Raw genomic sequence first — 12,612 nt, 5'->3', positions numbered from 1 at the left:
AGCTTTTGCCAGCCGCAGACCTCACTCCGTGGCGCCCGCCAGTGGGAGAAGCCCCAGCCCACACTTTGCCCCAGCCCACACTTCAGGGCCCACGGAGCAGGGACAGGAGTACAGGAGCTGTGAGGAGGTACAGGGAAAGGTCCTCGCACACAGCTCTCCAACGCAGGCTGGGCATTACACCCTGTTGCCTCCCCACACTACTTCCCCCATCCAAAGGCTAGTAGGGGTGCCAGGGACCTTAAGGGTTCGGCTTCCTTGCCCACATGCCATGAAAAAGCTCACTCCCAGTTGAGGGCTGCACAGCATCCACAACACTGTTTGAGGCACAGCAGAGCCAAGGGAGAAATTGGGGGGGGGAGGACACTGCTTTTCCCTCACCTGCCCTGCACTCAGCACTTGCTCAGTCATGGCACTCGCTCCAAGGACACCAGGGCTCTGTGTAGATGGGGACAGGTTTCAACCTGGGGTGCCTTTCTCAGCTTCTGGGTCCCAAGGTGGTCAGCACTACCACCACTTTTCATACTGACCTACTCCTTTCCACTCTGTTAAGCTGAGAAAATAAACTGCATTCAGCCTCTCCAAGGGACACTAAGCTTGCTTATGCTCATCACTTCTATAGCAACAGTATCACTCAATTGTGAACTACAGAATAAAACAGTACACAACAAAGCATGAAAGTAACATTAGAGGCGGGGCGTGCCTGGGTGACTTAGAGGTTGGGCGTCTCCCTTCGGCTCAGGGCATGATCCCTGGGGGTCCAGGGATTGAGTCCCACATCAGGCTCCCTGCGAGAAGCCTGCTTCTGCCTGTGTCTCTGCCTCTTTCCCTCTCTTTCTCATGAATAAATAAAATCCTTAAAAATAAAAGTAACATTAGAAGAAAACCCACTCTCGGGGCACCTAACTGGCTCAGAAAAGCATGGGACTCTTGACCTCAGAGTCCTGAGTTTGAGCCCTGATATGGCTGTAAGGATTACATAAGTAAATTTTTAAAAAGAGAAAAGAAAAGAAAATCCACTTACAATATTGAGCTTCTATCAGACTTTGACACAAATTATGCCAATCCTGGGCAGAAAACACTGTGGCTATGGGACAAACCAGACCAGTCTCCAACTCAAGCATCCCAGGCATGCAGTATCCATTTTAGGCAGAGGGTCACAAAGCTGCTTCACTAAAATAAAGGTCTGCAAATCTGTTCTGTAAAAGGCCAGACAGTAAACATTTTATCTTAGCGAGTCTCACCAGGGACAGTTTCATTCCCCAGACTTACTAATGTATGGAGACACTTCTGGTTGTCACAAGCGAGGGGTGCTACTGGCATCTAGTGAGTACAGGCCAGAGACACTATTAAACGTTTATACTATGCTCAGAACAGCACTCCCCTCCCCACCCATCAAAAAATGATCTGACCCAAAAGGCCAACTTTGAATGACCCTGCACACTGCAGACCATATTTACATTGTCACACGCTCTTCATTTTTATAACCCCTTGAAAATGTAAAAATCACTCTCAGCAAATGGGCAGTACAAAAACATGCCTCAGGCCATAGTTTGTGACCCCTGCTCTACAGCACAGCCTATAAAGACCATACACTGGCAGGAAGACAAGGTTCTGAAGTCACACAAACTATTCAACAGGTCCTCAACCCTATGCTGCTTCACCTCAGCTCCCCAGGAAGGAAGACAAGCTTCTCTGAGGGAACGCCCCCACCCACCAGTGAAGTTCTAGTGCATTCCAGTCTCCTACAATCAACTCTGGAACCAGCTACGTGATGCATGGGGGGAACATTCAGCATTCATCGGATTTCACCCTCAAGAGGTCAGGCAACCACTACACATCTCAGCAAAACATTCTTATTTTATTTTTATCTCAGACATTCTCATTTGGCACCTAACTGGCATTAAAGACCCTAGGGGGAAAAAAAAGGCTCCAGGCCCCCAACCGTGGGCCAAGACCATTTGTGGGTCCCAGCCTAGGAGCATCAGAGCTGTTCCTCTAGTCCCTTTTTTAGGGAGGCCTAAATCTGTCTCAGGTGTGCTAACAGTGCTGGCCACAAGGTGGTTGAAAGGTTGTGGACAATGCAATCGGCTGGGATAGAAGCCAAGCAGTGCTTTATAAGCAAAGTTCCTTCAGGCAACAGATCTCCAAATAGGGTCCCAATCACGCTTATTCAACATACTCCTGTCTGCCTGGGCTGGAATGAAGAAGGGGCCATCCTCCCCAGTGGCTCAGGGGAGGAGACACAAGCTTGTTTACATTTTTTAGAGCTCAAGCATCTAGGTAAGTCTTGTCTGGATAGATGGGGCAGTGAGCTCTTGGGTTAGTGCTGCTGGGCAGAGGAAATCCCCAAATCCAGCTTTGCAGCTTTTGCATATGGAGTACTTCCCCAAGATCCAGGGAAATACTCTGAGCCCATCAGGACATTTTAAGTATATGTAGCTTCCAACTGTCAAAGGAATTCTGTAATGTCTGGTGTGGGGTCCTTCTCAGGATCTCAACTCGCGATTACCTATTCAAAACATGAAATAACAAGAAATACATTTTAAGGATCAAGGCTGCTCTTTTTAGCTTTGCTGAGGGAACAATTTTAGACGATTGGTATAGAGAAAATTGAGCACTCGCCAGAGCAGCAGCTGGCTTTGCTTTCAGACCCAGACTTCTCCTTTGGTACGGTGGAAGGCCCCTTTAGGGCCTCAGCTCGGGGTTCAGCATCCAAGCTATCCAGAGTTCTTTCTCCCGCCTTTCTGCGAGGTTAGTTGACCCTACAGGCACGGATCATGAGCAGCTGCAGAAGAATGAAGACCGGAGACGTGATCAAGCCAAACCAGAGCTCCCGAGTCTGTTCTACCAGCTTCTGGCACAACAACATCTCGAAGACAAACTTGAGGCTAAGAACCGTGAGGACCCAGAAGAGGCGGAGCACAGCCAACCGCTTCTCTCCGTCCTGGAAGAGGCGTACAGACACGATGGTTGTGAAGTAGGTGCTGAGCCCATCAGCGGCAAAGAAGGGCACGAACACGTTCCACCACGAGAGGCCAGGGGCCAGGCCGTCCACCCGCAGCGCCAGCAGCACAGAGAACACCAACAGGGCCAGCAGGTGCACGAAGATCTCGAAGGTGGCGAAGCCCAGCCACTGCACCAGCTCCCGGAGGGAGAAGAGCATCGCGCCGGTTTAGCGCGGGCCGCGGCCCGGCCGAGCGTCTCACCCACGGAACTGCTCCTCCTCTCCCCGCGGGCCTCGCCGGCACCTGCCGCCGTCGCTGCTGCGGCGAGCAGGACACAGCGAGTGGTTCTGCCTGTCCCCGCCTTCGGCCCTGGCGTGGCGCCAACACCCCGGCCCCGGTCCGGGACCCAGTACCGGCCGCTAACGGACGCCAGCCTTTCTCGGACGCCATGCCCAGGGGGCGCGTCCTGAGTGCGTCACTTCCGGACGCCACCAGAAGTCGGAAGTCCCCGCGGATCCCGGCTGCCGGGGCTGGCGGGACCTGCTGGCCGTTTGAGTTCCCGGGTACAGGGCTCTCCGGGCGCGCCCAGATGCCGAGCCCGGGGCTTCTGGTGCTCTTCGGCAGCCAGACCGGCACGGCTCAGGATGTGGCTGAGAGGCTGGGCCGCGACGCTCGGCGCCGGCGGCTCGACTGCCGCGTGCAGGCCCTGGACTCGTACTCGGTGGTGAGGGCCCCCCGCGGCCCCGGCGTGCAGACCCAGCTGGCCTGGGGCGTCAGGGCGCCGCATCCTAGCCGACAGCGGGCCCTGCCTTCATGGTGGACCTAGGGCGCGGGAAGCCGGGGTCGGCGACGAGTGGGCGGGGGTGGGGTGGGGGGTGGGGGGTGTGAGGGTGGACCCTGACCGAGCAGGTTTAGGCCTCTTGCTCCAGCAGCCTGAGTGGCAGCGAGGGGGCCTGGTCCTTACAGCCTGAGGCCTTACACGTGTGTCTTTTCATTGAGGTGAATCTGATTAATGAGCCCCTGGTGGTATTTGTTTGTGCAACTGCAGGCCAAGGAGAACCCCCCGACAACATGAAGGTAAGGCTGGCTCCTTCGTGGAGCTCAGATTGCTGCCCTGGACCCTCACTGTCCTTTCGTTGCCTGAGTGTCCCATAAGCACAATAAACAGTTGCCCTCCCATAGGTGCTGTCAGCTTTGAATGTGGAAGGGTGTCCTGGGGTGGAGCTGGAGGCTTTAGCTGTCCTCTCTAATAAACTCTTCACGGGCACCAAGTAGCCTTCTTCTGCATTTTAACCTTTAATATTTTCTCCAGGGCTGTGTATGGATCAGGTGGTCTATGTGTGTATTTCAAAACCAGGACTTTACCAGAACATTCTTCAGTTCCTTCAACATTCTTGAGCAGACACTGTATTCCAAGCGTGATCTAGGGCTGGGCATCCAGCCATGAACCTATTTCTGTCCTCGTGGAGCTCACAATAGAGCAAAAGCAACAACTTTCACAGGCAGTTACGATACTAGGAGATACATGCTGCCAGGGAAAGTGCCAGATGCCATGGGGCATTAATACAAACTTTCTAGCCCAACCTGGGGCCTTAGGGAGAGCTTTCTGGAAGGAAGGCTTGTAGGGCTAAGACTTGAGGGGGAAGTGGGGCTGGCCTGTGCAGAGGAGAAAGACTACGTCTGGGAAGACCAGGAAGCATTTCAGTGTGACAGTGCCAAGGAGAGCACGACGGTGGGAGGAGAGAAGGGACGCAGGAGGCCAGGCCTGGCCCCAAGCAGCCCAGCAGCCACAGTAAGGTGGACGACTCGAGGTGAGGAGCCATGCAATCCACTGTGTGATTCAGGCACATTTGTATTCCAGCAAAACTGCCACTTGCTAATGGGGAGGGCAGGGTACAGGAGAGCAAGAACCCCAGAGAATGCACCCTGCGGGCAGTAGGCTGGTGGCCTGAGCCAGGATGATGTCAGGCCGTGGAAAAATAGATGTGTTCCTAAGATGTTAGGTAGAACCCAGAGAGCATGGAATCAGGTTCAGGCTGGAGGACCAGAATGGATGGCAGTTCCGTGCACAGAGGGACCAGGAAGGCCAAGTGCTAGAAGTTGTCCAGGTGGAGATGCAGGGTTCGTGTGGAGATCTAGCAAGGATCTTGGGTGAGGCGTGAGCCAGGACACACCTTCTCCTGGGACAAGGTGCCCTGAGCACCAAGGCTGTGAGAGGTGGAGGAGGACAGGGCAGGAAAGCGGCCCCCACACAGTCAAGAGGGTCAGGGGCACAGAAGTGACTTGTGAGAAGAAGGTTTGCAGCACCCAAATCTGCACAGAAATGAAGTGAGAGAAGGCATGAGCGGCACTAGTCGGGTTTATCAACAAAGGGACTGTGATCGTGACCGTGGGGAAAACAGTTTCAGCAACTCACAGGGAGTGAAGAGGGTCACAGGCTCAACCAGTGAGTGAGTGTAGAAAATCTGCATTGAACCAACTGGTGCCTGGCGGACTCAGTCCATTAGGCATCCAACTTGATCTCAGCTGAGGTCACAGCCTCAGGGTCTTGAATTCAAGCTCCATGCCCAGTGTGGAACTTACCAAAAAAAAAAAAAAAAAAAAGATTCTGGCTGTGAATGGGGCTAAGGGGTTGGAAAGAAAGTATTACTAAGATAAGAGAGAGCTGTTATATACTGGGAGGGGAGGTGCAGAGCCCGGGGGCAGCCAGAGGCTTAAGATTAAAGAGCAAGGTCACTGTAGGGACAGAGTAGGACACCTGGGGCTGAGACCCTAGCACAGTCAGGAGGGGTCTCCCTAGACAGGAAGAGGCACAGGAGAGGAGGCAAATGTGAGGGGATCAGACAAGGGTGAAGGGTGGGTGCCCAGGACACAGGGCCTGGGAGGGGAAAGGAGACAGAGTTTGCTGAGGTGAGCTGGGCTGGGGTACAGGCTGGATGTCAGCAGGAGGGGGCGAAGGTCATCCCCGGATGACTGCAGGCATAGACACCACCATGGGAGTGGTCAGCAGGGGGCCCTCCCCAACCAGAGCAGGGCCTGGAGGCTCCTTGGAGAAGCTGCAGACTGAGGTCCCAGGGACATGGAGGAGGGGGCATGACGCCTGCTGAAGACCCGGTTTAGTGACCAGCTGCACAGAGGGGACCCCTCTGTAGGGAAAGGAAGTCACCAGAGTGGAAGACCCGGCAGGATCCTGGCTGGAAGATCTATGTGGGTGACAGGCCTGAGCTCATGGTTTCCCGTCAACTTCTTAACTACAAATAGGCCACAAAGAACCACCACAGCCTCAGAAAGACATCACTGCAAGAAACCCAGATATAACCTGGGGGAGCAGGGACGGAGCAGGCCCCCCAGAACTTGGCATCCATGGGACAAGAACACAAAACAGCATGAAACCAGAAGCAGAGGAAATGCTTGGGAAAATTTGAAAAGATGAGAGTGACGTTGAAACATCCTGGCAAGTCTGGTAAAAAAATGTTCTAGGAAACAAATCAAATCAAAACCCCGAGATCAAAACAAAACCCCGAGATCATTTTCAGAACTGTAACCTTCACATGTGGGCCATGGAGTGGGGAGAGATCATCCTGGGGCGGGAGGGGCCCACCTATAAGGGAAGGCTCCAGCCAAGGCACGATGTGCTGGCTTGCAGCTCTTGGGGACAGAGCAGGACACAGGGACACTGGCTTCTCGGCACCAGTGGCCTGGCTGGACCGGCTTGGGGCAAGGCCTCAAGCTCCTTGGGAAGGCAGCTCCCTGTGGAAGCAACCTGCCAGTCACTGTGAAGGGTGGACCTGGGCATTTGCGGCTGAAGAGTGGTGGGAAGTACCATCACTGGGCCTCTGCAGGGGGAGTGTGCAGGGGTCCGTGGAGGGGGGGCAAGTGTCCCCAGCGGTGGCTGAAGCAGCACAGTCCTAGGGTGGCGAGGGGGCAAAGCAGCACCCCGACAGGGCCCCTGTCTATAGAGATCTAAAGCAGAGAGGAGGCGGTGTACAGCTAATGTCCTGAATGGCACTCAGGTTGTCACGGGCTGAAGGTGATGGAGAACCGTGTTGGAAAAGTGCGTCGGAGGCTGGGGCCCAGCGCCGCCTAGGACGTGCTCCGTGAGGGCCCCTGGGTGGAAAGGTCAGGCACCGGGCTGTGACTTTGGGGGACTGGGGATAAGGCCTCAAGGATGGCCAGATGTGTGGGGGTGACAGTGCCCTGGGGAAGGGCACAGCTAGAGGTCTTCAGCCAGCACGGTGACTTGGGGGGAAAGCAGCAAGTGCAACACTGCCTGGTGGGGACTAAAGGCCAGGAGAGAAACCACCTCCCACCTATGGGGTGAGACTAGGGCCTCAGAGGAGCTGATGGCCTTCAGGACACAGGACTCAGTGTGAAGGCGGAGGCCATCCCTTGGGGAGACCCAAGCAGGAGCTGATACTTCCCCCACCCCAGGGAGGGGAGAGCTGTGGGACAGGTGTCAATGGTGGCTTCCCCGCATCAACTCCGCAGCCTTCTCTCCCAGCCCAGGGAGGGGTGGAGCGCCACGTTCTATAGGACAGCTTGCTTGCTTGCTTTCTTAAGATTTATTTATTTGAGAGAGAGAGAGACTTAGGCAGACTCAAGCTCAGCATGGTGTGGGGCTCGATTCCATGACCCTGAGATCACAACCTGAGCTGAAACCATCAGACACTCAACTGACTGAGCCATCCAGGTGCCCCTGCGGGACTCGATCCCGGGTCTCCAGGATCACACCCCAGGCTGCAGGCGGCGTTAAACCGCTGCGCCACCAGGGCTGCCCGCAACTTTCTTATTTACAATTTTCTACCCCAACCTGGGACCCCAGTGGTGCCGCCGCCTCTAACTTGGTTTCTTCTGGCTGTAGAACTTCTGGAGGTTCATATTCCGGAAGAACCTGCCATCAACCTCCCTCTGTCAGATGGACTTCGCTGTCTTGGGCCTCGGGGACTCCTCTTATGCCAAGTGAGTAGGGGTGGGAGAGCTTCTGGCCTGCAAGGCCTGGCCTTGGGCTTGAGCACAAAGCGTTTTGGTAGAGGGACAGGTGACTCAGCCCCGGGGCTTTTGCTAGACCTTGGGCCGTGGCCGGGCTGTGCATCCTGCTTCTGAGGGGACCACCAGGGAGCATCGGGGTTTGCAGGGTAGGCAGAGCATAGATGGCTGGCAGGCCGGCAAAGTGCGGCCCAAACTCAGGAGTGGACCCAAGGTGCCTTCCAGAGCAGGAGGTGATGTCTGGAGCTGGGTGTCTGGGGTCTCATGCAGCATCAGAGGACATGTGACCTGGGGCAGCAAAGGCCGACTGGCTCTTTGCCCACGTTTACGTTCATGTAGCCAGGAGATACTTGGGCTTACCAAGGGCACAGAGAGCATGCAGTGGGGACCAGCCAGGAGCACAAAAGGACCCCCCGTCCCCCACCACCGCTACATCCCTGGGTGTGGTTGTGTGGCCACCTCGGCTTTGTTTTCTCTCCAATTTTCAGGACAAATCTACGTTCTAAGCAAAGAGTAGTCTTGCTTTGTGTGATTTCTTTTTTTTTTTTTTTAATTTTTTAAATTTATTTATTTATGATAGTCACAGAGGGAGAGAGAGAGAGAGGCGCAGAGACATAGGCAGAGGGAGAAGCAGGCTCCATGCACCGGGAGCCCGATGTGGGATTCGATCCTGGGTCTCTAGGATCGCGCCCTGGGCCAAAGGCAGGCGCCAAACCGCTGCGCCACCCAGGGATCCCCTTTGTGTGATTTCTTGAAGCAACGGGGGTATGTGTGTCATCAGGTCTGGCGCAGGGGCCACCACCTACAAAGCCAGGCCAGCGGGAGGAGGACAGGGAATGGGTGGTAGTGTGACACCTCTCCTGGGGAGTTTTGTTCTGTGCCCCACAGAGACACATGCTTGGTACGCACACATGCTTGGTATGCACACAGGCCCGAGGGTGGGTGGGAGCCCTCTTGCTGACCACGGTCCCTGGGAGGAGCTGTCTTGCAAGGCCCAGGATCTGGCGTGGGCTGCCTCCCCTTCACTGTCCTCCAGCCCAGGGATGCAGCCTGCCCAAGCCTTTCTCTCCCCCCTACCCCCCACCCCAAGGTTCAACTTTGTGGCCAAGAAGCTGTACCGTCGGCTGCTGCAGCTTGGGGGCAGTGCCCTCCTGCCTCTGTGCCTGGGCGATGACCAGCACGAGCTGGGGTGAGTGGGATGAGGGGGTGCCCTCCTGTGGGGTCCAGCCACAAACAGGGCCCCATGGGCTAGTGCACACGTGCTTTCTCCCCAGGCCTGATGCAGCTGTGGACCCCTGGCTGCACGATCTGTGGGAGAAGGTGCTGTGGCTGTACCCCGTGCCCCCTGACCTTGGCGTGATCCCCACCGGAGTCCCGTGAGTGTGGGCCACACGCGCAGCAGAGCGGCCCGGCTGCGGAGCTGACGGCCTGACCCAGTGTGCCCTCTCCACAGTTTGCCCTCCACGTTCAGCCTGCACTTCCTTCTGGAGGCCCCCAGGATGTGCTCTGAGGAGCAGCATGGGGCTAGCACAGATCCTCAAGGCCCCCCTTCAGAGCAGCAGCCCTTCCTGGCACCCATGGTCACCAACCAGAGGGTCACTGGCCCCTCACACTTCCAAGATGTTCGGCTGATCGAGTTTGACATCACGGGGTCCGGGCTCAGGTGAGGGGCCTGAGATGCCGGGGGGCTGGAGGCCATGGCCAGGGGCTTGGCTGGTCCTCCCCCAAAGCTGGAGAGAGTGCGGCCAGCAGGGTAGAGGGGTGCGGGTCAGGCAGCAGGGAGACTCTGCATCCAGGGACCCCCAGCCCCACCATCCTTCCCTGTGCAGCCACCCCAGGAACTCCGTGCTCTGCCCTCTCCTCTCTCACTCTTCCCAGTGGCTTTCCCACACAGCTTTACAGCAGGTGATGTGGTGCTAATCCAGCCCAAGAACCGGGCCAGCGACCTCTGGCGGTTCTGCCAGGCACTGGGCCTGGACCCTGACCAGTACTTCACCCTGCAGCCCCGGGAGCCAGGTGAGCCCTGGGGAGGAGTGGAGGAAGGGATGGAGGGGGCCCGAGGGCCAGGTAAGTCCCCGAGGGCTTGCGGGGGGCGCCCAGGGCCAGGGGAGTTCGAGGGTCGGGGCCCAGTGGCCTGCAGGCATGCCCAGCCCTGCCCATGTCCCTGCCACCTCCTACAGGCGTACCCTGCCCTGCACAACTCCCCCAGCCCTGCTCGGTGAGGCACCTGGTGGCCCACTACCTGGACATTGCCAGCGTGCCCCGCCGCTCCTTCTTCGAGCTCCTGGCCTGTCTGTCTCCCCATGAGCTGGAGCGGGAGAAGCTGCTGCAGCTCAGTTCCCCCCAAGGTCAGGAGGAGCTGTATTCGTACTGCAACCGGCCTCGAAGGACCATCCTGGAGGTGTGAGCAAGTGTGGGCAGGTGCGGGCAGGCCCAGGGCCCTGAGTCTCAGCCTTGTGTGGCCATGCTGGCCACAGCCCACTTAAGGCTATCTCTGCCCAGGTGTTGTGTGACTTCCCGCACACGGCAGGAGCCATCCCTGCAGACTACCTCCTGGACCTCATCCCCCTGATCCGCCCACGGGCCTTCTCCATCGCCTCTTCTCTGCTGGTGAGGGCCTGTGGGGACAGCACCCAGGGCCAGTCTCAGGGGTGTGAGGCCTGGGACTGCTGGGCTAGGCTGCTGGGCATGGTGTATAGGTCAGGGGGTCGCCCTCAACATCTACTCCTCATCTGGGACCACCCCAGAGTGAAGTGGGTGGAACCTGGAGCTTGGGTGGCTGGCAGGGATGGCCCAGTGGAGCAGGGCACCCACCATCCCCTCCCCCAGGCTCACCCCTTGAGGCTGCAGATCCTCGTGGCTGTGGTACAGTACCAGACCCGCCTCAAGGAGCCTCGCCGGGGCCTCTGCTCCTCCTGGCTGGCGTCTCTGGATCCTGGGCAAGGTGACCCCTGCTTTCAGGAGGGAGGGGATGGAGGACTGGGTCCCGGGCCTCTGCTCTCCCGTGTACCATGGCCAGTCCTGGGCTGGTGCCTGGTCCTTGGAGCCTTTTCATGCCTCCCATCTCCTGCCGCAGGACCTGTCTATGTGCCCCTGTGGGTGCGGCCGGGGGGCCTGACCTTCCCAGAGACCCCAGACACACCTGTCATTATGGTGGGCCCTGGCACCGGCGTGGCCCCTTTCCGAGCAGCCATCCAGGAACGAGTGGCCCGGGATCAGACTGGTGAGCATGCAGGACCCAGGGCAGGATGGCAGCTGGGGCTGACTTGGCCAAGCCTTGAGGCCACCTTGTGTTCCCCTAGGAAACTTTTTGTTCTTTGGCTGCCGCTGGCGGGACCAGGACTTCTACTGGGAGGCGGAGTGGCTGCAGCTGGAGAGGAAGGGCTGCCTGATGCTCTTCACAGCCTTCTCCCGGGAGCAGGTGAGTATGCTGGGAGGGCAGGGGCCAGGATGCAGTGTCACCTCCACCTCCAATGCCCTGCCACCTCCCCATAGGAGCGGAAGATATATGTGCAGCACCGGCTCCGCGAGCTCGGGCCATTGGTGTGGGACCTGCTGGACCGCCAGGGCGCCTACTTCTATCTGGCAGGGTGAGCTTGGGCTGCTGGGTGGGGTGGGAGCCAGCCCTAAGGGGGGTCCCAGCCACACTGAGCCCATCTGGCCTGTCCCTCCAGCAACGCCAAGTGCATGCCAGCAGATGTGTCGGAAGCCCTAGCGTCCGTCTTCCAGGAGGAGGGGGGGCTCTCTGGCCCTGATGCCGCTAACTACCTTGCCAGACTCCAGCGGACACTGCGCTTCCAGAGTGAGACGTGGGCCTGAAGAGTTTTCCTGCTGACCTCAGCCACTCTAGCCACTGCTCCCTGCCGGGGGGGGGGGGGGGGGCACCATCACCTCCCAACTTGTCCCCTGTGCAGCCTCGCTCTCCAGTCAACCTGGGGTCCTCTACTCAGCCCTGACACACCACTGCCCATTCACCACCCGACCCTGCCCCTGTCCAGGGTTCCAGCCTACCTCTTGCCTTTCCCACTGGCCCCAACTTGGGTCCTGGTCAGGGTAGTCCCTGGGTTCCCCCCTGCACAGGACAGTGGCTGAGAAAGGACCCGGGAGCCTGGGGAGCCTTAGGAGGTGGGACGGGGTCTTGAGGAGTGCCACACGCCACCGCTCTTTGCCTTAGGAGACCACAGGTTCCCAGTCACCCTGTGCCACATCTGTGTGCCCTGCCACAAAGTGCATGGCTTGGGCTCAGGCTGGAGGTCAGCAAGGACCAGAGCCCCAGGGGGAGGAGGCCCCCAGCCAGCACAGGCTCTCCCTGCCTCCATCTTGGAAAGCCTCAGTAATAAATTGTGGGCTCTGCGTGGCAGTTTCTGACCTCTTCCTTGTGAGCGCCTTGGTGCCTCGGGGTGGGTGGGCACACAGCACGCCCAGATGGGCACAGCCAGCCATGCTCGGCCATCTCTGCTCCCATCAGTACTCAGGGGTGTGATTCTACCGTGAGGCCAGCTGTTTGCCCACATCGTATACACGCAGTGCCCCAGCTCTATGGAGCAGGGGGTGGCCATAAGTGGGCCCGGGGAGGAAGGGCCAGTCCTGACCAGGCCTTCACTCCTCACCCAGTAGCTGCCCCAATGGTGAGGGAAGGCGGCAGCAGGCCCCAGTCATCCCACCCCTGGGAGGGGCCTTC

General features: G+C 58.0%; 2 protein-coding genes across 9 annotated transcripts; one reads left to right on the top strand and one right to left on the bottom strand.

The window, feature by feature from the left end:
• Positions 1-1,839: 1,839 nt before the first annotated feature.
• On the bottom strand, positions 1,840-3,424 carry TMEM203 (transmembrane protein 203). The gene has a single exon (XM_055325829.1). It carries the CDS (start codon positions 3,161-3,163, stop codon positions 2,753-2,755), a length of 411 nt encoding a protein of 136 aa, XP_055181804.1. The 5' UTR covers positions 3,164-3,424; the 3' UTR covers positions 1,840-2,752.
• Positions 3,425-3,442: 18 nt separating this feature from the next.
• Positions 3,443-12,291, top strand: NDOR1 (NADPH dependent diflavin oxidoreductase 1). 8 transcript variants are annotated; one of them, XM_055325752.1, is made up of 14 exons: positions 3,443-3,669; positions 3,945-4,022; positions 7,807-7,904; positions 9,022-9,120; positions 9,206-9,307; positions 9,385-9,594; positions 9,826-9,947; positions 10,112-10,332; positions 10,434-10,541; positions 10,761-10,875; positions 11,008-11,154; positions 11,234-11,352; positions 11,427-11,521; positions 11,606-12,291. In XM_055325752.1, exons 1-14 carry the CDS (start codon positions 3,535-3,537, stop codon positions 11,748-11,750), a joined length of 1,794 nt encoding a protein of 597 aa, XP_055181727.1. In that variant the 5' UTR covers positions 3,443-3,534; the 3' UTR covers positions 11,751-12,291. The 8 variants fall into 8 exon arrangements, with proteins under 8 accessions (XP_055181727.1, XP_055181779.1, XP_055181767.1 ...); XM_055325804.1 differs by lacking the exon at positions 3,443-3,669 and adding an exon at positions 6,959-7,064 and having other exon boundaries at positions 3,843-4,022; XM_055325792.1 differs by lacking the exon at positions 3,443-3,669 and adding an exon at positions 6,207-7,064 and having other exon boundaries at positions 3,843-4,022.
• Positions 12,292-12,612: the final 321 nt, after the last annotated feature.

This window comes from Nyctereutes procyonoides, unplaced genomic scaffold, assembly GCF_905146905.1.
Source record: "Nyctereutes procyonoides isolate TBG_1078 unplaced genomic scaffold, NYPRO_anot_genome, whole genome shotgun sequence".
NCBI classification, from domain to species: domain Eukaryota; kingdom Metazoa; phylum Chordata; class Mammalia; order Carnivora; family Canidae; genus Nyctereutes; species Nyctereutes procyonoides.
Note: the sequence above shows the minus strand (reverse complement) of the source record. Positions and strands in the feature narration are given on the sequence as shown.